Raw genomic sequence first — 24527 nt, 5'->3', positions numbered from 1 at the left:
TCCAACAACGACAACAACAATAATAACTACAACAATAAAACAACAAGGGCAACAAAAGGGAATGAATAAATAAAATAAATATTAAAAAAAAAAAAAGGAGGGAGAAAGTAGGAAACACATGCCGCTGATATTTATTCATATGCTTTCCTTTTTCTAGATGGAATTTGCAAGTCATCAGACTGCATAAAGTCAGGTAAGATGATGGTTTCAAAATTAATGGTGGGAGTCAGGCGGTAGTGCAATGGGTTAAGCGCAGGTGGCGCAAAGCTCAAGGACCACCGTAAGGATCCCGGTTTGAACCCCCAGCTCCCCACCTGTAGGGGAGTCGCTTCACAGGCAGTGAAACAGGTCTGTAGGTGTCTTTCTCTCCCCCTCTCTGTCTTCCCCATCTTTCTACATTTCTCTCTGTCCTATCCAACAGTGATGACATCAGTAACAGCAACAATAATAACTACAACAATGTAAAACAAGGGCAACAAAAAGGAAAATAAATTAAGTAAATATAAAAAAAAAAGTAATGATTTTACAGTTAGTATGTAATCTTCAAGATGTAAAAGCTAAGAGATGCATCCCGGGGGCCGGGCAGTAGCGCAACGGGTTAAGTGCATGGCAAAGCACAAGGGCCAGCTAAGGATCCCCTTTTGAGCCCCTGGTTCTCCACCTGCAGGCGGCGTCGCTTCACAAGCAAGGGGTGAAGCAGGTTTGTAGGTGTCTGTCTTTCTCTCCCCCTATCTGTCTTTCCCTCCTCTCTCGATTTCTCTCTGTCCTATCCAACAACAATGACAGCAATAACAATTATAATAACAACGATAAACAACAAGGGCAACAAAAGGGAAAAAATAGCCTTCAGGAGCAGTGGGTTCCTAGTGCAGGCACCGAGCCCCAGCAATAACCCTATAGGCAAAAAAATAAAAAAATAAAGATGTGTCCCCACACGTGCTTTCTTTATACTTTTATTGATTGTGGATCATTGGTTAGAACTGAGGAAAATCAAGATATTTATGTTGTCCATTATCTTGTTTATTCTACAACGGAATGCTTTCTTTTCATTCTTGAAGTTCACAGAAGAGTGGGAAAATTCCATCTCTAGTTTGATGTAGCTTGTCCCATAGTTGGAGAAAGAAAATTCACTTATATGAAATGGTGAGTGGATTATCAGTACCTTTCTCAATGCACATCTCTAGAAGGATGAGAACTGAGAAGGGAGTGACCTTTAGTCTTGGAGAGCCAGAAGCTGAGATTTGGGGGAGTGAATCGAAGCGGGAGTAGGGGTTGGAAGTGGCTATGTAAAAGAAGGAATTCTAAGCAAGGACAAAGAATAACTGGGGTAAAGCAAGTTGCTGTAAAGCAGTGGACAGGTAGGCTTAATAGATAGGGGCCCTTGACCAGCCATGTTTAGCCTTGATGTTGGAATAAAGGAGAAATGGATCTTTTCCCAGAAAAGTCACTTGGTAAGGTTAAAGTTGAAAGATGATCTCAAGAATGTTATGCTGGGGGAGAGGGGTTGCCTGGGGATTGGGGTGGGGGGATTTGCTAACCCAGGTATGAGCCAAGAAGGCCTGGAGGTGAGAACTCAGTCAACACAGGAATAACTGAATGGCTTAGTAAAACTGCCTTGCTAAGTATGGGATAGGAGTGATTTGAAGACTTTTGTTTCTTTTTCTTACTCTTTTCTTGAAGTACTGCCAGGGAAAGAATCCAGGGCCTCACATATTCATGATATCCCTGCTTTGTAGAAGCTTCTCTAAAGCCAGTTTATTCCTCTTTTTTTTTTTTTTTCTTAATTTTATTTCTCTTAGAAAGTATAGGAGAGGAAGAGAGGGTGGGAGAGCAAGAAAGAATAAAAAGGGAAAGAGACCATGAGAGAGGAGAGACATGCCAGTACCACTCAACTATCCATAGATTTATCCTGCTGTCATCCACAGTGCTTCCAGGTGGAGCCGGGTCCTGAACCCAGGGCCTTCTTAGCATACTGTATGGGCTTTACCAGAAGAGCTACTCCCCAGCCCAGGATAGGAATAATTTGAAAAGGATGCCAAGAGGTTGGGTGGTGCCACACCTGGTAGAGTATACATCCCAGTGCATAAGAACTAAGGTTCAAGCCCTTGCTCCCCACTTGTGTGTGTGTGTGGGGGGGCTTCTGAACTGTGCACCTGTACTACAGGTATCTCTCTTTCTCCCTCTCTACCTCCACTTACCTTTCAGTTTCCCTGTTTCTATTGAAAAAATGCATAAATACATAAAATAAAATGTTTTAAAAAATGAAAAAGATGTCAAACTTTTAAACCTAAGGGACTCAGGAGAATGGCATTAGCACACAGGGAAATTGAGATGTTACGAGGTGAAGGGTAGGGTCTTAGCCAGGTCAGTATCTTAAGTAGGAAGAGACTTCAGGGAGGGAGAGGTGTTAGGTGTCAGAAGACCTGGGTAGCAGGGGATGGAAAAATTAGGGCCTGTCATCTTGGAATGGTGGTTCAAGCCATAGGGATACATCTTTGAGTTCCCAAAAGGTTAAGGGATGAACTTCAGTAATGTTAATAGAGGGAAAAGAAAAATCCCCAAAGGGAAGAGACCAGTAGGGGTGTACCAAAGTCCCATCAGCCTGTAGTGGGGGATAAAGGAGAATGTTTTGACAAGGAGAAAAAAAGATGACAGACTAGCTGGGCAGAGCACCCTTGGGTCTGAACACAATTTATGTCCTTCATAAATTGTGTTCACCTGGGGACCCTCTCAGGTGAGCTAACTTGCTGTCCCAGTACTACTGACTGAGGTCAAGAGATCATCTCATGCTTTTCCTCCTCCTATGGGCAGCAGAATAGTCATCACCCCTTGGTCCTGTGAATGTGTGATCTTACGTGGTAGAGAGACCTTACAGATTTAAGTAGGTTAAGTATCTTGAGATAGGGAACTATCTGGGTGACTTTATGTAATCAAAGATTATTAAAGGAAGGCAACAGTGGGGTAGAATTAGAGAAAGATAAGCTCCAAAGGAGCAGAGAAAGCAGAGGCCCGGTGATGTGGCCATAAGCGAAGGAATGCGTACAAACTCTAGAAGGTGAAAAAGAACAAGCATGGGTCTCTCCTGAAGCCTCCACAAAGAAAGCAGCCCCACCAACCCACTATAGACATCTGATTTCAAGAGTCATCAGAGGGAGTCAGGCGGTAGCGCAGTGGGTTAAGGGCAGGTGGCACAAAGTGCAAGTATTAGTGTAAGGATCCCGGTTCGAGCCCCCGGCTCCCCACCTGTAGGGGAGTCGCTTCACAAGCAGTGAAGCAGGTCTGCATGTGTCTATCTTTCTCTCTCCCTCTCTGTCTTCCTCTCCTCTCTCCATTTTTCTGTCCTATCCAACAACAACGACATCAATAACAACAATAATAACTACAACAATAAAAACAAGGGCAACAAAAAGGAAATAAATAAATATAAAAAAATGAAAGAGTCATCAGATAATAAATTTGTATTGTTTTAAGCCACTAGGTTTGTGGTAAATCATCATAGCAGCAAGGAGGAACTAATACCATAGTTTCTTTTTTTTAAGGCTGCATTTGAAGAGTTAAAGTGTTTACACACACACACACACACACACACACACACACACACATACACCTTTCCAAACTGCTATTTTGTTACTGAATTGATGTATGGAATACATAGGTCCAAGGAAGGAATGATTACCAGAAGAGTATAGTAATAGAATACAGGAGAATGATAATGGAATGTAATAAAATTGAAGATGATAAAATAAAGTAATAGCTGAGACTCACTGAGGGCCGATGTGCTTGGCTCTGTTGTGGTTCCCAGGTTGATTCTGGCTGTGGCCCTGTGAGAAAGGAACCATCATGCCTTCTTTTTAAAAATGAACACCCTGGGACTCAGTTCCAGCTCAAGCACCTAGCCTCCAGAGCCTGTGTGCATGGTTGTTTCATGGGTCCTTCTCTGTTCTTTTCCCCACAATCTTCTTTGCCTCAAAGCAGAAAAGTCCATCCAACTTTTGAAAACCCATATAGTGGAGACAAGCATAATGTTTGCCTTCCTGCTAGAATTTGGAGCTAAGAGACACAAGGTGACTCTCAGAAGGTTTGCATGACAAAAAAAGCATGGTGAGAAGGAGAAGAATCTATCTCTTTGACCTAGAAATCAGCTGAGTTCTGAGGACAGTGATCAACTTCATCAGTAATTGGCACATCAAGCACAGCTTGAAATTGAGGACGTCTAAAGAAGCGAGTGGTTGCCCTGTGGTCATAAGCTCTGCAGGGGCTTAAAGGAACCAAGTTGGGATATGTGAGCAGCATAGTTCACAAGAGACCTCTGGACAGTCATGCAGAGGGCAGCCCAAGTCACAGGCTGCTGAGCCATTAAGAACCAGATGGAGGGTGGGGATAGATAGCATAATGGTTGTGCAAAGAGACTCTGATGCCTGAGGCTCCAAAGTCCAGGCTCAGTTCCCTGAACCTGGGCATATGCAGTGTTCTGGTAAAAATAAACAGACAGACTCTAAAAACAGAATCTCTAAGAACAGCTAATCTCCTTTACTTTTATCTTAATTGTCTCTGTAGTAAGCACACTTCAGATCAGTATTTGATGCTGAATGCAAAGAAAGGAGGTATTGAGCTTGGTGTGAGAATACGCTTCCATCCTAAGTTTCTTTCTTGAATTATCTTTATTCTTTTATAGTATTTATTTCTTTTGATAGGACAACAGGAAACTGAGGAGGGGGAAGTAGAGAAGGAGAGAGCAAGAAACACAGTACTATTTCACCACTTGTGAAGCTTTCCCGCTGCAGGCTGGGAGAAGGGGCTTGAACTAGGGTCCTTGTACTTGGTAACATGTACTCAACTCAGTGTGCCATTGCCCAGTCTCACTTCCATTCCAATTTATTGTCACATTTGTGTGACTTGAGTTATGATCCTGGTGTTGAATGCACTTTGTAGGTCTTTTCTGCCAGGACCAGATCCTGCTAATACCAGAGGAGAAATACAGCACCAACTGACCTACTGGCAGTAAAAGGGAGTCTCTGCCTTTCTGTGGGGCCTGGTCTCCCCTCTAGCCTGTGATTACCCGGGACCCCTCGGTGGAGACACATGGTATCACTCAAGCAGTACTGAAAGGATGCTGGCTGGTTCTGGGTGCAGCCAGGGAGAGCAGCCACCTTACCAAGTAGGAGAGAGTTGGAGTGGAGGCTGTTTCACTCTGTAATGAAGTTGGGAGCTATCCCTGAGGCAGAAAGCACACAGCAAGTGTCTCTAGTGGAAAGAAGACTGAGGTGTGCCTTTGTTCATGGTAATGTGGCAGGTGACAGTTGGCTTTGGGTGGCTTCTCCACACGTAGTCATAGATGATGCCGGCTTCAAAAATTCTCCCGTAGAAAATAGCATCTGCCAGTCAAATTTTTTCTCCCAGAAAGGAAGACAATTAGGTAATTAATCACACACACACACACACACACACACACACACACACACACACACACACACACACACACACCATTTTTCTTACCTTCTGGGTAGATTTTAAACATTTTTCCCCCCTGCATGGTCAAAGCATGAAAAGCACAGATAATTTGAACTAAGTGGTTAAAAGAAAAGGATTAGCAAAGCTTAGTGAGCTTGTCTGGAATACAAAAGATTGCCTTTCCTATCTGACAAAATTACCTTTATGTCAAGGGTAGAGGGTATAAAATGTAGCTCAGGCTGGGATGAGGACCTCAGCTTCCACTTAGCCCTGGAAAAGCCACAGGGAGGCACGTCTAGGTGAAGTGGCTTGCTTTCCCTTGCTCATTGGCAAACCCGTGGGGTGGCCAGAAACTTGGCTAACTAAGTCACTGATGTAATATCAAGTCCAACCTGGTAGAATCAGTAGATTGTTTAAGGAAAATGAAGGCAGGGAAGACAGCATAATGGTTATGCAAAAAACTTCCATGCCTGGGGCTCTAAAGTCCCAGGTTCAATTCTTTACAATACCATGAGTCAGAACTGAGCTGTGCTCCAGTCTCCCCCTCTACCCTTCTTTCTTTATTTCCCTTTCATTAAAATAAAACTACATACAAATGAAATATTATTTAAGGGAAAGGGAAAACAGAATTTAAAAGATCATCAGGGAAAAATTTCACAAGCCCTTGAACCCAGAAAATTGTGCTCTCTGAAACCATGTGGGAAAGGAGAGATGATAGTGGGGACAAAGAAAATGGGGGTTCTTTTGATCCTGATTCAGAGTGGCTGAATGCTGGGATGAGTTTACTCTGTTCCAAACACCCCTCTATTTACCTCCCAGAAGGACAATCCTGAAAGAGATGGGCTATACTAATGTGTCAGCAAGGACACAGAGAAAGTCCAGCCCCTTTACAAATGCTGGTGGGAATGTAAAATATCTCCTACATCTCCACTCAAGAAAAGAACCATTTGGAAAACAGTTGGGCAATTTTTATGAAAAGTTCCACATGTATTTTCCATACAGCCCAGCAGTTCCACTCCTGGGTATTTACTTAGGAAAAGTGGAAGCACATGTTTCTGCGAGAGTTTTCCGTTTTTGTTTATGATGGCATTTTTCACTTGCCAAAATGTGGACTCAAGTCAACTGTTTATTAACAGTTAAACAGATAAACAGTTATGGTCTATCCCTACATGGGAGCCTTATATAAAAATAAAAATGTGACTGAAGAGTAAACCTCAAAAGCATGCTAAGTGAAATAAGTCAGGCACAAACAACATCATATGCTTTATTATGGTGGTCTGACAAAAGGAAAAAATACACATATAAGGTACATATATACAGAACATATACAGAACATAGCCACTATCTGGGAGTGGAGCAAGAGTTGATGCCTATGGGCTAAAGGGAACTTTTTGGAGCAATGGACAGATTCTAGCATTTGTTTGATGTTCAGCTATTCTAACATAGCTACATACATTTATTACAAACATTGGGCTCGGGGACAGAGCACAGGGTCCCAATTTCAGCCCATTTGCACTTTATATGCTGATGTCAAAGCCAAGAATTGTTTTACTGTCTCTTATAAAGACTGATTAATTTACTCTTTTTTTTTTTTTAACCAGAGCACTGTTCAGCTCTGTTTTATGGTGGTGCAGGGGGATTGAACCTGGGACTCTGGAGCCTCAGGCATGAGAGTCACTTTGCATAACTTTTATTTTCAATTAAAAAACAAGCACTGGGTGAATTTTATGGTATGCAAAGCTTAGCTTTATAAAGCAGTGAAAATCAAAGCAAAACTACTTTTATTCCTTTTTTTTTTAATCTCCCCATTGTCCACTTGTAATTTCTTACATGTTTAACAAATTGTTTTTATTTCTGTCTTACATGTGCTAAGAAGCTGAACCCGTTGATTCTCACTGTCATTGCCTGACACGATCATGTGTGGTTTGCAGTGCTAACCAAATCATGGCTAAATTGATCAACTCAGATTCCCAGTTTGTGCAGGCATCTATTGTTTGCTTATTTGGGGGTTATGCTGATGAAGACCTCTGTAAATATCAAATCAGTGAGAGGGTTAGAATAAATCCACAATTAGACCTTGGGAGCATAGTTGATATGCCTGGGGTTTTGTCCTGTGAGGCTGTCAGAGATGCATAAGGCCAGATATTTGCCCATCTCTGAATCAAAGCCAGACCATCAGGTCTACCACAGAATGGGTGCCAGGGACAACCCTGCTTGTGGAAAAATGTGTTGACTTTTCATACAGGTTCTATGAAGTATTTCCCTGGTCCCCATGCTTGCTAGAAGCCAGGGCCAAATTTGTATCTAATCTGGAGTTATAGAACTTCTTTGTATACATTTGATGTCTTAACATGGTAGCATTATACTATGAGTTCATTTATTTACTTATTTTTATATCTCTCCCTATAAAGCAACCTTAATATATATTTGTAACCAGGGTTATGGCTGGGGCTCAGCCTGCACGAGGAATCCATTGCTCCAGTTGGCCTTTTTTTCTTTTTCTTTTCTTTTATCTGATAGGATAGAGAGAAATTGAAAGGGGAGCAGGAGATCATAAAAAAAGAGGAGAGAGATACCTGCAGACCTGCTTCACCATTCATGAAGCTTCTCTTCTCCATGTGGGGTGTGGAGGGTTTGAACCCTGGTCCTTATGCATAGTGACATGTGTGTTCAACTAGGTACGCTACTGCCCGATCCCCTGGCTACTTTAAATTCTTCTAGAAATTATGAGCAACATGAAAATGTAGAACCTATTAGTTTTTATCAGGTTGGGCTTCATGTTACACCAGTGACTTCACTAGCTGGCACCTGGCCATGCCATGGGTTTGATGATAAGGACGACAAAATAGAAATGGAAAGTAGGCACAATATAAGTTGACAATTGTGTGAGCAGACTGTAGATAAATACCAGCGCTGGATGCCTGCAGGAGCAAGTTTGCTTAGTAGTAGACTTTGTTTCATCCAGATGCAAGTTTTGGAATAATTATGGCACAATGTTTTGAAAGATGACTGCCTTTTCCACTAGGCCAAATTGGTGTGAGAGAACTATTGTATAAGTTCCGGCTACCTCCTGTGTTATTAGTACATGATTCTAATTAAGTCAGCTTAGCTTACTGCATTTCATTTTCCTTATCTACAAAATTGGAATTAAAAGGGCCATGGTTTACAGAGTAACAGTGAAGATGAACTAACAAGAGCACATTTTTTACTGTTATACAATCTTCAGGGAGCTGCACCACAGGTTGAACACTGGGCAGATATATTCCATCTACCATTTCCTCTCATGAAAATTACACATGTGGGGACCAGCAGTGGCACGCTTAGTTAAGTGCACACATTACCATGTGCAGGAGCCCAGGTTCAAGGCCCTGGTCCCCACACGCAGGAACGATGCTTCAGGAGGGAAGCAGTGCTGAGGGGTCTCTCTTTCTCTATCTCCCCTTCTTCTCTCAATTTCTCTCTGTTCCATCATGCCAAAGAAAAAATCAGAAAATTAAAAAAGAGAAAGTCATACATGCAGTATTTATTTTACTTTTTAAATATTTGTTTATTTTTATCTGATAGGATTGAGAGAAATTGAGAGGGGAAGGGGAAATAGAATGAGAGAGAGAGAGAGAGACCTGCAGTACAACTTCATGTGAAGCTTGCCCTCGCAGGTGGGGCCCAGGGGCTTGAACCCAGGTCCTTGTGCATGGCATTGTGTGCACTCCACTGCGTGTTCCATTGCCCAGCCCTACAAATGCACTATTTGTTTGTTTGTTGATTTTTAATGTTTTTTTTTAAAGACTTTATTCATGAGAAAGACAGGTGGAGAGCGAGAAAGAACCAGATATCACTCTGGTACATGTGTTGTCGGGGATTGAACTCAGGACCTCATGGCTGAGAATCCAATGCTTTATCCACTGTGCCACCTCCTGGACCACACAAATGCACTATTTAAAGATGGCTGTTGAAAATCAAGTAACGGCCAGTCTGTTTTTAAAGGGGCTGGGAAGTATATCAAAAGGAGGGAGAAAGAGGAAGAGAGTAACACATATTAGATAGTCTCAGGTAAAAATGCATCACCCCTTGGGAGTTGGGCGGTAGCGCGGTGGGTTAAGTGCAGGTGGCGCAAAGCGCAAGGACCAGAGTTAAGGATCTGGGTTTGAGCCCCAGGCTCCCCACCTGCAGGGGAGTCGCTTCACAAGCGGTGAAGCAGGTCTGCAGGTGTCTGTCTTTCTCTCCCCTTCTCTGTCTTCCCCTCCTCTCTCCATTTCTCTCTGTCCTATCCAACAATGATGACATCAATAACAACAGCAATAAAAACAACAAGAGCAACAAAAGGGAATAAATAAATATAAAACAATAAAAAAAATTGTATCACCCCTTATCAATATGTCCCTGACTACTGTGCTGTTTCTTAGCACAAGGGTGACAATGCAGCTTGTGGCCCAGGTAAAAGGAGCATACTCAGAAGTAGACACTTGGGCTTATGTTTCCTGCAAAGTCTAACCACTAGCAGATACAGAGCCACTGGCTGCTCACCCTTGAAATCTGTCTCTGTTATTCCTTTCCTCTCCTGTGAATAACTCTTAAAAGTGAGTAAGCCAGTGGTCTGCAGGGAGAGGAAAAATGGCTAGATCTGCACTGTTCACATCTGGTCTGGGGAGCAACAGCAGCTGGGAACTTGGGAAGATGCACGTTCTCAAGCCTCGCCCCAGAACTGTGCATCTGCAGCTGCATTAGTGGCAAAGACCCCAGGAAAGTCATGTGCACAGTGCAGTTCAAGGAACATTGAAATAACATGTGATTCTCAACTCTGGCTGCTTCTGAGCATAATTTGGAAAGCTTTCACAATACAGTCATGGTTGGTGGAGTGGTCTCTGGTGGGTGGGAAGGAATTTAACTGGGTATGCTGACATAGATGACTGTCAGATCCACAAGTGGTTCATACTCTGGAGTACTGTGTGGGAAGCACCAAGCCAAGCACCACATGGTCCTGGAAAGTAAATGTAGGCAATAGTGTATGCGGTGCAGGCTCTGGTCCCTCCTAATGTCTATAGGAAATGAATCAATATATTAAATATTTTAATATATTATTTATTTATTATTATTTATATATTTATTATATAAATAATATATATATATATATTTTCCCTCCAGGGTTCTCACTGGGGTACTGTGCCAGCACTATGAATCCACTGCTCCTGGTGGGCATTTTTTAATATTTTATTTATTTATTAATGAGAGGGATAGGAAAGAGAGAAAGAACCAGACATCACTCTGGTACATGTGCTGCCAGGGATTGAACTCAGGACCTCATGCCTGAGAGGCCAACATTTTATCCACTGCGCCACCTCCCGGACCACTGGTGGACATTTTTTTTCCCATTTTATTGTACAGGAAAGAGACAACTGAGAGGGGAAGAGGACAGATAGAGAGAGAGAAGAGAGACACTTGTAGCCCTGCTTCACCACTTGTGAAGCATCCCTCCTCCAGGTGGGGCCAGGGGCTTGAATTCAAATCATTGCGTGGCTGCTTGCACTTAGTACTACATGTGCTTAACTGGGTGCGTCATCGCCTGGCCCCTCTAAAGGCCTTTACACAGAGGCAGGATAGTCTCAAACTTACCTGCTACCTTGCTCAGACCTGGTGAAATACAGATAAAGATTCCCCCCAGACAAAGGAATGACATCCCAGTGACAGGTGGAGCTTGGGAAGACTGGCCAACTGTAAGAGTAGTTACAGTCGTAGAAGCTTATCAAAGATGGTGTGTAGACGCTTCTTCTAGCGTTGAGAAAGGGAAGTGTGAATTGGATGGTACAGGAGATTAATTGGATTTGGATTATGCTGTCCATATTAGAAGTTTCAAACTTGCATTAATAGCAAGTGGAAGTTAAAGAGGGAAGGGTCTTAAATGAAGCATGACCTGATCAGAATTGTTGAGAAGGGACACTGGTTATATTCATAAAATGGCTGTGGGCTGGAAGTTGGGTCACTGCCCCTTTGCCTAGATTTGAATAATAACAGGGTGGCTTAAGAAATGCTTATAGGAGGTAGAGTTCATAAGGCAGAGTTTTCATAAGTCAGTGTGAAGCAGAGAAAAAGAAGAGACTAAAGTACAGTTCAACTTTCTGGCTTGGATCACTGGGTGACAAGTGTTGCCCTCTGTGGCACCAGGGAGCACATAGGAAGTGCTGGTTGAGTAATAGGCTGGAACCAGGGCAGCAAAGAGTTCCCTCAGAGACAGTGTAGATTTGCAATACTGCAAGTCTCCCACGTGATAGATATCAGGGAAATCAAGGCAAGAGATAAATAAGCAGGAGTCAACAGCATATGGACAATGTAGTTGTGATTTCTAAAAGAGACTGAGGGAGAAGGAGCTGGGAAAGTATAAGGAACATCAATAGAGCTTGGAATCACCAGAACAAGAGAGAGAGAGAGAGAGAGAGAGTGTGTGTGTGTGTGTGTGTGTGTAAAAGAGAGAGAGAGAGAGAGAGAGAGAGAGAGAGAGAGAGAGAGAGAAAGAGAGAGAGAGAGGCTGACCAATTAGAAGAGAGAACTTGGGGAGAGAAAGAGAGAGAGAGAGGCTGACCAATTAGAAGAGAGAACTTGGGGAGAGGGAGAGAGGGAGAGAGGGAGAGGCTGACCAATTAGAAGAGAGAACTTGGGGAGAGAGAGAGAGAGAGAGAGAGAGAGAGAGAGAGAGAGAGAGACTGGCCAATTAGAAGGGAGAACTTGGGGGCCAGGCTATGGTGCTCCCAGTTAAGTGTACATATCACCATGCACAAGGACCTGTTCCAGCCCTGGCTCCCCACCGGCAGGGGGAATGCTTCATGAGAGGTGATGTGTTTGCATGGCAATATATATGCTTAGCCCAGTGTGCCACTACCCTGTCCCAGTGGGATTACTCTTGAAGGCAGGACCTCTCCCTCTGACCAGGGAGAAGAGGTGGAGATAGTTTGGGTACAGCTACGCTGGGAGGCGAGAAGGATGAAAAGCTAGATGGCTCACTGTAAACTAAGATGTAAAAGTGGCCCTGGCAGCGAACTTGGGGAGGAAGGAAGGAGGAAGGGGTGTTGATGGAAGAAAGGTGGAGAACTGGAGGAAAGATGGTGTTTGAAAGGTCTTACAGAGAACTGATTATCTTGGTGAAGTTCAAGGTGGTAAAAGGGCCCCAAAGATTGAAAGCAGTTGGGAAATCTATCTCAGCATTGCTGAGATTATCTTCAGTTTGTATTTCTTGAACACTCTGCCAAGGTGCTGCAGGTGCAGAAGTGAGCAACTCATACTCCCTACTTTCAAAGAACTGACAGGGAAGAAGAGAGGCAATGAATGAATCAGTCAGTATGTAGGAGATACATTCCTAGTTAGCTTAGCCTGGAATTGGAAGGGGAAGGGAAGGCAGCCGGATAGGCTCATTTGTAGGATCAAGAGAATGGGATATTTTTGTTGAGATGATGATTTCATGGTGACACACACAGTACAGCCTAGGTAGAAGATAAAAGAAGACAAAGGCAAAACTGAACACAGGGTGAGAATTCTTTGTGAAGCAGTTGAAGACCAGAGGTAAAAGAAATGAAGTAACTGTTAGGGCTGGGAATATCAGAGATTTCAGATGGGCTTCAGAATGGGTGGATTTGAGAAATATTTAGGAGCCAGATTTCATAAGCATCAAAGGTTTCAGATGTTACATCCCGGGGAACACCAACCTCAGGGTGTTAGCATGAAAATGCAAGTGTCTACGTGGAGTGGAAGTCAAATGAAAAGACGATTCCAGAGGTTGAGAAATCCTTAGCTGGAGAATAGCAGAAGGTGTTTGTGTAGTCCCTGATGTCAGCTGGCTGATGGTAGAGCATCCGAGGAAGAGAGACTGAGTGGGGTGCTGGAGTCTTTGCTGAACAGATGGCTGTCTAGGAAGTTAGTCACTGACAGAAACGAAGATGATGAGGATGAGATGGTCACCTAGTGCTGGGCTGGGCTAGCTTCACGGGTGGTAGAGAGAGGACCAGGGACTCATGGCTGAGCTGGGAACGCAGTTCAATCTTTATTGACCAGCGGGGATGCAGTTCAACAATCTAATCTCTTCTAATCTCTCTTCATTAGAAAGCCCTGTCTTTTATATCTCCTGAGGCGGAAGTGTCAGGAAGAGGAAGTAAGTAGGATAGGGGTTGGGGAGAAGGAAAATAACGCTGGAACCAGTGGGGATTAAACCAATGAAAACAATGATTATGTAAATAGACTACAACGTCAAGCAATGCAACAGAAGGGGTCTTAGAAGCAGAATTTAGAAGGATACCAACACACTAGCACAGTCTTAAATAAATAAGCTTAGTGGTGGCTGATGATGTGGATACTTCACAGAGCCACAGTAGGCTAGCTTTCTCTTCCAGTGCTGTAGAGAGCAGGCAGGTAAGAATATCAGGGGGTTCAGGGCAGGGGAGGGGCTGAAGCTGGTGTACCTGGTTAAGCACACATGTTACCATGTGCAAGGACCTGGGTCCGAGCCCTCACTCCCCACTTGCAGGGGGGATACTTCACAAGCAGTGAAGCAGGTCAGCAGTGCTCTCTCTCTCTCTCTCTGTCTGTCTTCCTCCCTCCCTTCCTCCCTCCACTCTCAATTTCTCTCTATCCTATCCAATCAAAAAAATAGAAGGGCCAGGTGGTAGTGCACCTGGTTAAATGCATGTTACAGTGCTGTAAGACCCAGGTTCAGGCTCCTGATGAAGCATGAGTGTTCAGTAAAGCAGGGCTGCAGGTGTCATTCTGTCTTTTCCTCCCTATTTCCATCTCCTCTCTCATTTTCTCTCTGTTTCTCTCCAGTAATAAATCAATAAAAATGTAAAAATAAATAGAAAGATTAAAAAAAAAGAGAAAAAAATGGCTGCCTGGAGCAGTGGATAATCTTAGTGCTGGCACCAAGCCCCCGTGATAACCCTGGTGACAATAAAAAAATAAATAAATAAATAAAAGATTTTTTTTCAGGGGAAGGAGAAGCAGAAACACTATTTCCAGAACTGGGGAATGAGCCAGGACGAGCTTCCAAGTGACAAGGCAGGAACCTGTTCTTTAGGGCCAGAGTCCAGAGAAATCAGGGAGCTGGAGGGATATTCTGTGAGTAGACTTAGGGCTTCATAAGATCATACTTTCTCACCCTACCCAGACAGTCCAGAAATGCTCTGCTAATTCTGTTTCCTATCACAACCCAAACCCTTCATTTCTTTAGACAGCCAGACCTTTCAGGAGATAGATACCCTTCTGACTAGAGACAGTAAGGATAAGATCTAGAATCATAGGATATGTCCCCCCGATTTAGAAATCAGTCTGTACAGAAAACCCTAACATACATCTGCCAGGAGGAGATGGGGGGGGGGGAGTCTGTGGAACTAGAATTAGAATTGCTGATTTTAATTTATCCTTTTCCTAGCTTAGGTGACATCTCGATGTGAATCAGTGAGTTATTCAAACAAAATGTTTGTTTAAACATTTCCTCGAGACCCAATCATCCTCCAAAATAAAAATAAATAAAATAGGACTGGTCATTTCAGATGTCAAACTGTCCCCCCATTTTTAATAAGCTTTTTTTATTTTAAAGACAGACAAACACATATACATACACTGAGAGAGAGGGAGAGGGAGAGGGAAAGGGAGAGGGATAAAGAGAGAGAGATCAGTGGAAGCATCAGAACACTGCTCAGAATTGCCTTGTGGGGGTGCCAGGGATTGAACTTGGGGCCTCTGAGCCTCAGGTTGAAAGTCTGCTGTACTTTCACTGTGCTACCCCCCATATCTTTCAATTTGTCTTTTAAACCTCTTCTATACAGAGGGGTCTGACTCTAGTACCTTAACTGTGAAGCTAATAATAAAGGAGTTCCCCAGCACATACCAGACAATTGGGAAATCAAGTTGAAGTCAAGTAGCAAGTGACCCAGAGCCAGCTGTGGGTCTGTCTCTCAGTGCTTCAGTCCTGATGCATAAATAAGCAAGCCAGCTGTAAGATAGCCGGTGAGTATGGCCATGCTAGGTATTTTAAGTAGTTTCTTTTGTTCATCAAGGCTTTTCTGAACATCAAAGAAATTCTTATTTAAGAAAAGTGCAAATCATTAGAGACTTATAATAAGATATGCTTGAGGGCCCAGTAGTTACTTAAAAAACACTTCCAGAAAAGAAAGCTTTTGATTAATCCATTGGCTTGAATTTCTGATATAATGAAGTAAACTGAAGAAAATTAGGGTATTTTGATACCTCTGTCAGTAAAACCAAAAATGAATTCATTGTCCTCAAACACATGTATATGGCAATTTAGGATTTCACATGGAAACCAAGAAATGAAATATTAATAATTATATTTTATCAGAGAAGTAGCTCCATCATGCTTGAGCAAATCAGATAAAGGAAGCAATATACAAAAAGTCATCATCTGAACAGAATTTTATTTTCAGAAAGATGTGCAGAGGACTAGACAGCTTCCTGGGTTGGATGCCTGCCTTTGCCATGTGTGACCCAAGTTTGAACACATGGGAAGTGCTGTGGCATTGGAGGAAGCTTCAGTGCTGTGGTTTCTCTACTTCAGTGCTGTGTGTCTCTCTCTATTTGGATGAAAAAAGTGACCTGGAGTGATAAAATTCTTTATGTACAAGGTTATAGTCACACACACACACACACACACACACACACACACACACACACACACACGATTATGTAGAAGGATCTAATAGTCATGCTAAGAAGAAATGACCCAAGTGAAAACCATGGAAGTCCCCTTAAACTCACACCCTGCAAATGTGACTTTAAAAAAAAAAATTATTTATAAAATGGAAACACTGACAAGACCATAGGATAAGAGAAGTACAGAAGTACACAATTCTCACCACCAGAACTCTGTATCCCATCCCCTCCCCTGATAGCTTTCCTAGTCTTTAACCCTCTGGGAGCATGGACCCAGGGTCTTTATGGGGAGTAGAAGGTTGAAGGTCTGGCTTCTGTAACTGCTTCCCCACTGAACATGGGCATTAGCAGGTTGAGCCATACTCCCAGCCTGCCTCTCTCTTTCTCTAGTGGGGCAGAGCTCTGGGGAAGTGGGGCTCCAGGACACATTGGTGGGGTCGTCTGCTCAGGGAAGTCTGGTTGGCATCATGGTAGCATCTGGAACAAACATGACTTTGAAAAAGAGAATATATATCAATAGATATCATGAAGTTTGGCCTGGTGTGTCCAAATATTGTCTGTAGGATGAGAACAAAAGAAGTGGAGAGGGGGAAACACTGACACACTGGTTGAGTTTCTTGCAGAATCCCCTTTGCAGGATGGGCTCATTCCAGGCACTGATTCATTCAGGTTAGAGCCAGTGCTTCAGGCTCCAGGTCCAGTCAGTCTTGCTCTTGGTGACCCCGACCCTGATGAGTGGGTTCCTGCCTTATCACTTGGAAGCTCATTCTAGCTTATTCCCCAGTTCTGGAAACAAGAGTTTCTGCTTTTCTTTTCCAGTCTTTTGGGTCTGAAGTCTAGCGTAGCTCTTCACCTCATCACCTTTTACCAGCCCTGGGAGGATTGTCCTGGCACAGGACACAGTCTGCTGGTCACTGTGTCTTGGGCTCAGCCTCCTGCTGGCCTGTGTCCTGGTATGGCTTCCTGCCTTCCTCTTAGCTAGAGCGTGCTCCGTGGCTGGTCCCTGTCCTGGACAGTATGCATGTCACTGGGCTGACCCAGACCTCTTCTACGTGAGCGGAGTTTATGTAGATGGCAGATATTTTCTGTGGAAGAAAACCTTTTCTGAGGAAGGAACAGTTCACCCATTTTTGGATGACAGAATAGAGATCCATGGATACTGATTTTCGCTTGGGTTTCATCCCCTACACCTACGACTTTGGAAAACAAAAGAGCCAGGAAATTTTTTTTTTTGTCTTTTGTTTATTCTAGGACAATCTAGTTATGTTGGAACACTTATAAAATCTTCAGATATTACCTCTCTGACTCTGAATGAACAGCTCAAGTTGCTTTTAATTCAAGGATAACAAGAATAAAAGACCAGTACTTAAAACACTGTAAGATTTTTTTTTTTTTAGATTTTATTTATAATAGTGATTTAGCAGTGGTTTACAAAATACCACACTGCACCCAACTCCACAGTTATGTGCCCACCCCATTCTCTACCCCCACCCCAAGGATGACCACCATAATTGTTACAAAGCCTAGTGATAGTTTAGCTACTTTTAAATTTACAAGTTAAATAATAACTTTTAAGATTTCAGTACACTGTGTATATGTGAGTTTAAGTTTGCAAATAGCTGGCTGTGATGATTTACTGCTAGAAGACATGCTTAGTTGGACGGTAAAGGACTCTTCTGCACCATCCAATACGCACCAGTCATTGTACATACAGGTGTATCCCAACTCTGTGCAAAGAGTATACCTGTACTCACCATTACTTTTATATTCTGTGGATTACCTGGGACAATGCTCTGAGCTCTTTGTCAAAAGTTGCACATCTCGGGCTGAGTGGTAGCACAGTGGGTTAAGTGCACATGGTGCAAAGTGGAAGGACTGGAGTAGGGATCCCAATTTGAGCCTCTGGCTCCCCACCTGCAGGAGGTAGGGGAAGACGCTTCACAGGTGGTGAAGCAGGTCTACAGGTGTCTATCTTTCTCTTTCCCTCTCTGTCTTATCCTCCTCTCTCTATTTCTCTCTGTCCTGTCCAACAGAAACAAGAGCAACAAAAATGGGAAAAACTGGTTTCCAGGAACAGTGGGTTCAGAGTGCAGGCACTGAGTCCCATCAGTAACACTGGAGGCAAAAAAAGGAAAAAGTTGCACATTTCATTCTAATGACTCATTGATTGCCCATGGTCTGTGGCTCTGCCTCTCACCCAAGCTCATGATAATATAAATGATGCCAAGATACATAGGCCAGATGGAAGTGGGCAGCCAGCAGTTTAAATCATGTCAACTGTGACCTGCAGAGACCCTGCCAGACTCATGGAGAGACCCTGTGCACCGTTGGCCTTGTGAACCTTAAGCCACCTTGGCAGGGTGACAGATTGGGTTCAATTTGTAAGTAGCTGTAAAGACCAATTTGAGACTAAAGGGAGAGCTGTTCCCATGCTGGAGCTAAGTGACCAAGTGGCTGCAGCTTCAGCAAGATCAGGTTCTCTGTGCTCTGATCATACCCCTCCTGTGCACTAGACAAATATCTCAGACTAGACCATTCGGTTCCCATACCTCAACTCCCACCAATCAGAGGTTCTCCTTGGGCACTGAAACCTTAGGAACCTGGTACTTCACACCTTATCCACTCTCTCAGATCTTTCAGATCCATTTCTTCCTTTATCTCCATACAGAGAGCCACCCCAAGCTCCCCTTTCCCTTCACTCAAAACCATCATCTTCCTTCTGCCTAAAACACAGTTCAACACCTGACTCAAATATTTGAGTGGTTGGTCGAATGGATAAATGACTGCCTGTATGAATGAATGAATGAGCGCATGTATTGTCCTCCTGCCCTCCCCTTGCCTTGCTAACCCCAGCACACCCTCTATATTGCACCCTGTCATAGTCGCTTGTTCAGTTTAACTCACTATCATTGTTTCAACTGGTGTCTACTTTTATTTACTATTCTTACTTTCCCACCCTTGTCATAGCAGGCCTACTTTTCCCGACAGAAGGAGAGAGGGAGAGATCACAGCATCCAAGTGTCCCCTAGTGCTTAGTACTCCCATATGGTGTACTGGGTACTCATCAACAGGTGCCCTCCAGGGTGAGCTATCTCACCAGCCCCCTGCTTCTGTTATTCTCACCCTGTTTTCAGGAGCTAGTAAGGTTCACGGTGCACAGCAAGTTGTCAATTAGTAGTCATTGAATAAATACAGAGTTTATTTGCTTTCTGGTATTCTAAGGTTCCTTGTCTCCACGCCACAAAAGCACTGTTATCTAGACAAGGTGATTTGTCAGGGTACCTGACTGACTAATAATACAGCAAAGAGGTGTTTTCAGCCTGGCTAGGTCCTTCTATATAGGTCAGATTTTTCAGTTCTGTCTTTCTCTGACAAGCCTTCTGAGTTTAGTCTTTTACTGCCTGATCCCTCTCCTTTGCTAGAAGTAAGTCAATTACTCTCTTCTCAGCTGTTTAATTTGCCCAGCTAATTCTACCCTCTGAAGTCAGAACTAGGTCAACAATGAAACAGTTCTTTATATATTTCTCTTTGCCACCATTTTCTTGACTCAGGGGGATTTTTTATTTCTTGTGATTAAAAAAAAAACACAGCAAATCATTGCATCATAACATTCTCTAAGTTGCACGCAAGTATCGCTGTAATACTCCCATTCTCCCTTCCCTTGTAGTGCTCACTAACTTCCTGTTTGGGTATTTCTAGTTCTTTAGGATCAAAATGTCATTAACCATGCCTTTCTTTTCTAACTCCAACTACCTCCTGAGATTTTTAATTTTTATTTATAAAAAGGAAACACTGACAAAAAACATAGGATAAGAGGGGTACAACGCTACACAATTCCCACCACCAGACCTCTGTATCCCATCCCCTCCCCTGATAGCTTTCCTAGTCTTTAACCCTCTGGGAGTATGGACCCAAGGTCATTGTGGGATGCAGAAGGTGGAAGGTCTGGCTTCTGTAGCTGCTTCCCCACTGAACATGGGCATTGACAGGTTGACCCATACTCCCAGCCTGTCTCTCTCTTGCCCACCTGCATATCCTCTTTCCTTCCTTCCTTCCTTCCTTCCTTCCTTCCTCTTTCTTTCTTTCTTTCTTTCTTCCTTTATTCCTTTCTTTCTCCCTTTCTTCATTTGCCTTGTTTATATCTAGATAGATAGAGACAGAGAGTATGTATATATGGGTCAGGCTTAAACCACCCGCTGCCCATAGTAAAGTAGGGTACTATCCCAGTGAGCTAGGTTTTTTCTTTTTTAAAATTTTATTTATTTTTACTTCATACAACAGAGAGAAATTGAGAGGGAAAATACAGAGAAAGGTGGGGAGCAAGGGGCTTGAACCAAGGTCATTGTGCATGGTAACATGTATGCTTAACTACATACAAAACCACCCAGACCCCCCCTTTTGAATTTTAAGATTAATTTGGGTCAGAGCACCTCTATCATAGAGGAGTCCCAAGTATAACTATGCAAGGAATGTGCTCTACCAGCTGACCCACCTCCTAGGCTGCAGAGGCTTATAGGCTTCCTTTCTGTTCTCCTTTATAAAGCCCTGTGCCACTCGTCTCCCGGGTGCCATTTTAGCTGTAGCACCACTAGAAGATCTCAGGTTCCTCCTTCCTCGTTGCTCCATGTGTAGCATGTTCACTCAGATTCCTGGTCACCTCACATGCAAGCATAAGCTCATGAATAGACTACAAGTGACTTCTTTGGTTACACATAACACAGGAGCGCTTGTCTTGTTATCTGAATACTGGCAAGTTGGGGAATTGGCAATGAGAATGAAGCCTCACAACCCTGCCTATGTAGATGCAGCTACATTGCGAGCCTTGATGTGCCTGTTGGAAAAAAAAAACAAAACAAAAAACAACAACTTTGCAAGCTTTGTGAAGACAGGAATTGTATCTGTTTTTTACCCCAGTGCATTGAGTTCCTAGCAGTGGTGGTGTAAGGAGCTACTCTAGACTGTTTGTCTAGATGAGAAGGAGATTTTTCATGCTCTACAAGAAGAAAATCTTTTTGAAGAAGGCTAATGATTTAGAATAAACCTCAGGGTCTTTCAAAAAAAAAAAAAAGACATAAACCCGCAGAGGCCTACACTGCCTAGGTGTCAACAACATGCTTAGTTTGTTAATGCAGACTAAATTTAATGGCAGTCACCAGAGGAGAGGCTTTCCAATTTCACCTTCGATTTTAACAGCATTCTAAAAGCACCGGGGACCAAGGTTCCCCTTCTTTATGACCTTTCTGCTCCACTCCCTAACCAAAACTGAGGTGAAGACAGTTTGGAGCTGGTCTCACTAACTACCTACAAGTGAAATCAGCCTGATCATTCCTGTTCAATGACATAATCTGAAATAACAAAACATTGAAATGGTTGGAACTGAGGGCTTGTGCCCTCTTTGCTTCTTCTGCAGGAAACTAGCTGTGTCCAGAGAGCTGAGAGCCTACCTCTGCTGGGAAATTGTGCAGATGCAGTCACATCTGCCATGTTGTCCCCTCAGGCTACTGTTAGTTCCCGCGAGACTTGGGACATTCTCGGAGTGCGTGGAGTGCCTGTTCTGCCATGTTGTGTCCTCAGGGCATTGCCAGTTCCCTGCGATATTTGGAGTGCTTTGGTTACTCCTCCCCCTTCCCATTCTCACGAGAGAGTTATTATCCTATCCTGGAGTGCTATGGTTACTCCTCCCCCTTCCCATTCTCGTGGGAACTAGCAGTAGCCTGAGGGGACAACAGGGCAGATGTAACTGCATCTGCACAATTTCCCAGCATACCTCAACTGGGCTACTAAGGGGAAATGGAGCTTTCCCATAACCTTCTGTATGGTTCTCCTTTTATTATTTTTTTAAAAGGAGGATTCTTATTCATTAACATTATAATCAACAGGCTGTCCTGATAACTTATTTTAAGAAATATATTGTATTTAAGTTGCAGTACAATCTTTCATAGCACTTTGCTTGCAAAGAATCTTCTAGGATTCAACATGCAAATTGGATCTGAAAGTGAAAAATTATTTTTAGACCTATGACACTTTAACTCAACGGTGATATAATTCTAGGGCTTGTGTGTATTAGTAGAGTCTGGTTTGGCTTGTGCATTTTGGAGAAATTTTCTCCTGGAAAATCATCAACTGTCCTCTCTTGGTTGTGACTTATTCATGTAAATGTTGAGGCTGAAGGATTTCACTAGCGGGAGAGCCACCTAGAGAGTGTTAGTGTGGGTCATTAGACTTGAGATTTCTATGGTTATCTGAGCAACTTCTCAGATCCAGAACCAAAACGAGGTGAAAAAAAATCATGTTGCAGGACCAGACTGTGACACATCTGGTTAATCGCACACATTACAGTAAGCAAGGATCTGAGTTCAAGCCCCTGGTCTACACCTGCAGGGAGAAATCTTCACAAGCCCTGATGAAGCAGGGCTGCAGGCATCTCTCTGTATCTCTCCCTTTCTCTGTCTTTCTCCCTCCCCTCTCAATTTCTCTCTGTCTCTATCCAATAATAACAATAATAAAATATAAAAATAAGTTGTGGGAGAGATACTAAAAAGACAATCATGTTGCAGGAGCCAGGTGGCAGTGCACCTGGTTGAGTGCACACATTACAGTGTACAAGGGCCTGGGTTCATGTCCCCAGTTCCCACCTGCAGGGGGAAAGCTTCACAGGTGGTGAAACAGTGCGGCAGGTATTTCTTTCTCCTTCTCTGTTGTGTCCTCCCTTCTCAATTTCTCTCCGCCTCTGTCCAATAAATAATAAATAACATTTAAAAAAATAAAATATTTAAAAATTCATGCTGCTGTCTTCATGTCATCGAACAATTGAAATATTAATTGGTCATAAAAACGAAAGGAAGAAACTAGTGGTTGTGGTATAATTTAATTTGGATTCTTTCTCAGGACCTCCTGAATTACCTTAAGGCTATTTGAAGTCATGACAGAATGATGTTATAGAAAACAGAAGCTTAAAATCGAACCTAGACGTACTCTACATTCATTTTGGTGACCCTGGGCATGTACCCTCTCTGTGCCTAGATTTCTTTTCAATAGAGTTAATATGCCATACTTTCTAGATCATGTATAAGAAAGAACAGTAATTAAAACCAAAGAGGTGCATTAGTGTGAAAGGTCAAAAGAACTCGGACTCTGATTACAAGGATGCGTGGAATCCAATTTAGCTAGCTAGCAACTGTGACTATGTGACCTTGTGTGCAAAGTTCTGACCTTCATTTTCTATATCTTTTAAATGGGGACTAACCAATAATTATAACTGTTAAGGGACTCAGGGAAAGGACTCAGAAAAGTCAGTGCTTAGTGCCTGACACATGTCAAACATAGACTTACTATCATTATGATCATCTTTACTGCCCATTATTATTGAATGTCTTTGGCTGAGCTCAAATGAAAATCTGCTAGCTTGCATTCTATATGTAAATGTACTTGTAAATCTGACAACAAATGAATTCCTAGTCAACTATAAAGGCTGTACTTGTGTGTGTTTTGTATGTGCCTGTGTGTTGAAGATAAATTGGCCCCATGTGCTTATGCAGTGCGGTTGTAAACTAAGTATTCCTCAAACTAGAGCACAAAGGCCGTATCTCATTTCTTGAGACTTGCAGCTCTGTACAGTCAATTCGTGCTTTGGGATGGTTCCTTAGATCTGCTTATGTAAATGCACGATTTCTTCATAGTGGAATAGTGATGGCTTTTCACTGACATTGACCTTGGCTTAGCCAGTGTGTGTTTCACCTGATAAACTGGCAGCTTGGACTGCAATGCCCATTAGGTATTTTCCCCATCCCAACCCGGCCTTTCTTCATCAAGGATACAAGAATTTCATTTTAACATGAGGAGTGGACTGTGGAAGAATCCAGGATGTTTCTAACAAACCATTTGGTTTATTTTAGTGTTGGTTCGTGTGCTTGCTAATTTTGAGTCATTTTCTCCTCAGGAATGATCCCCCAGATTCTCGTTTCCACATTACTGCCTTCTGAATGGAGTCCTTTGTGACCCGTTGTGATTACATTGCATTTTCCTTGTGTTCTTTCAAAATGTTCTAACTTTGGCTTAATTTTGGTTGGGGGATGGTGGGAGGAGGGCAGCCTAGGGGAATGAGGTCAGCAGTCCTTGCCGAATGTCACCAAAGCAGAGTTCTAAATTGTAGGAGAGAGAGAGAAAAAAAAAAGCCTAGTAACTAATATCAGGCTCAGTATCTGTTAACAAGTTGAACATTTAGGATGTAAGGTTGGGTAAGGAATGGGGTCTTTAGGTCTTCACAAGTGCATTGCTCTTGGTGCCCCAACATTTCTCTGACCTCTCTTAGACCCTTTCAGAACAGTCATAAGGTAGACTGATTATAATGATTTTGAGATACTGAAATGAAAATGTTGTGTAGTTGGGGTCAGAGAGCCCAAGGCTGTGAGACCAAATCTCCAAGAAAC

General features: G+C 43.0%; 1 protein-coding gene across 4 annotated transcripts in view; it reads left to right on the top strand.

Moving 5' to 3' along the window:
* MME (membrane metalloendopeptidase) overlaps positions 1-24527 on the top strand; it is a 120630-nt gene that overhangs the window by 9495 nt on the left and 86608 nt on the right. For all 4 annotated transcript variants that reach the window (XM_016187257.2, XM_007521087.3, XM_016187258.2 and 1 more), the window contains exon 3: positions 158-193. In XM_016187257.2, coding sequence (XP_016042743.1) covers positions 158-193 — 36 coding nt within the window. The remainder of the gene's footprint in view (positions 1-157; positions 194-24527) is intronic.

The sequence above is a fragment of the Erinaceus europaeus genome, chromosome 9, assembly GCF_950295315.1.
Source record: "Erinaceus europaeus chromosome 9, mEriEur2.1, whole genome shotgun sequence".
Lineage (NCBI taxonomy): Eukaryota > Metazoa > Chordata > Mammalia > Eulipotyphla > Erinaceidae > Erinaceus > Erinaceus europaeus.
Note: the sequence above shows the minus strand (reverse complement) of the source record. Positions and strands in the feature narration are given on the sequence as shown.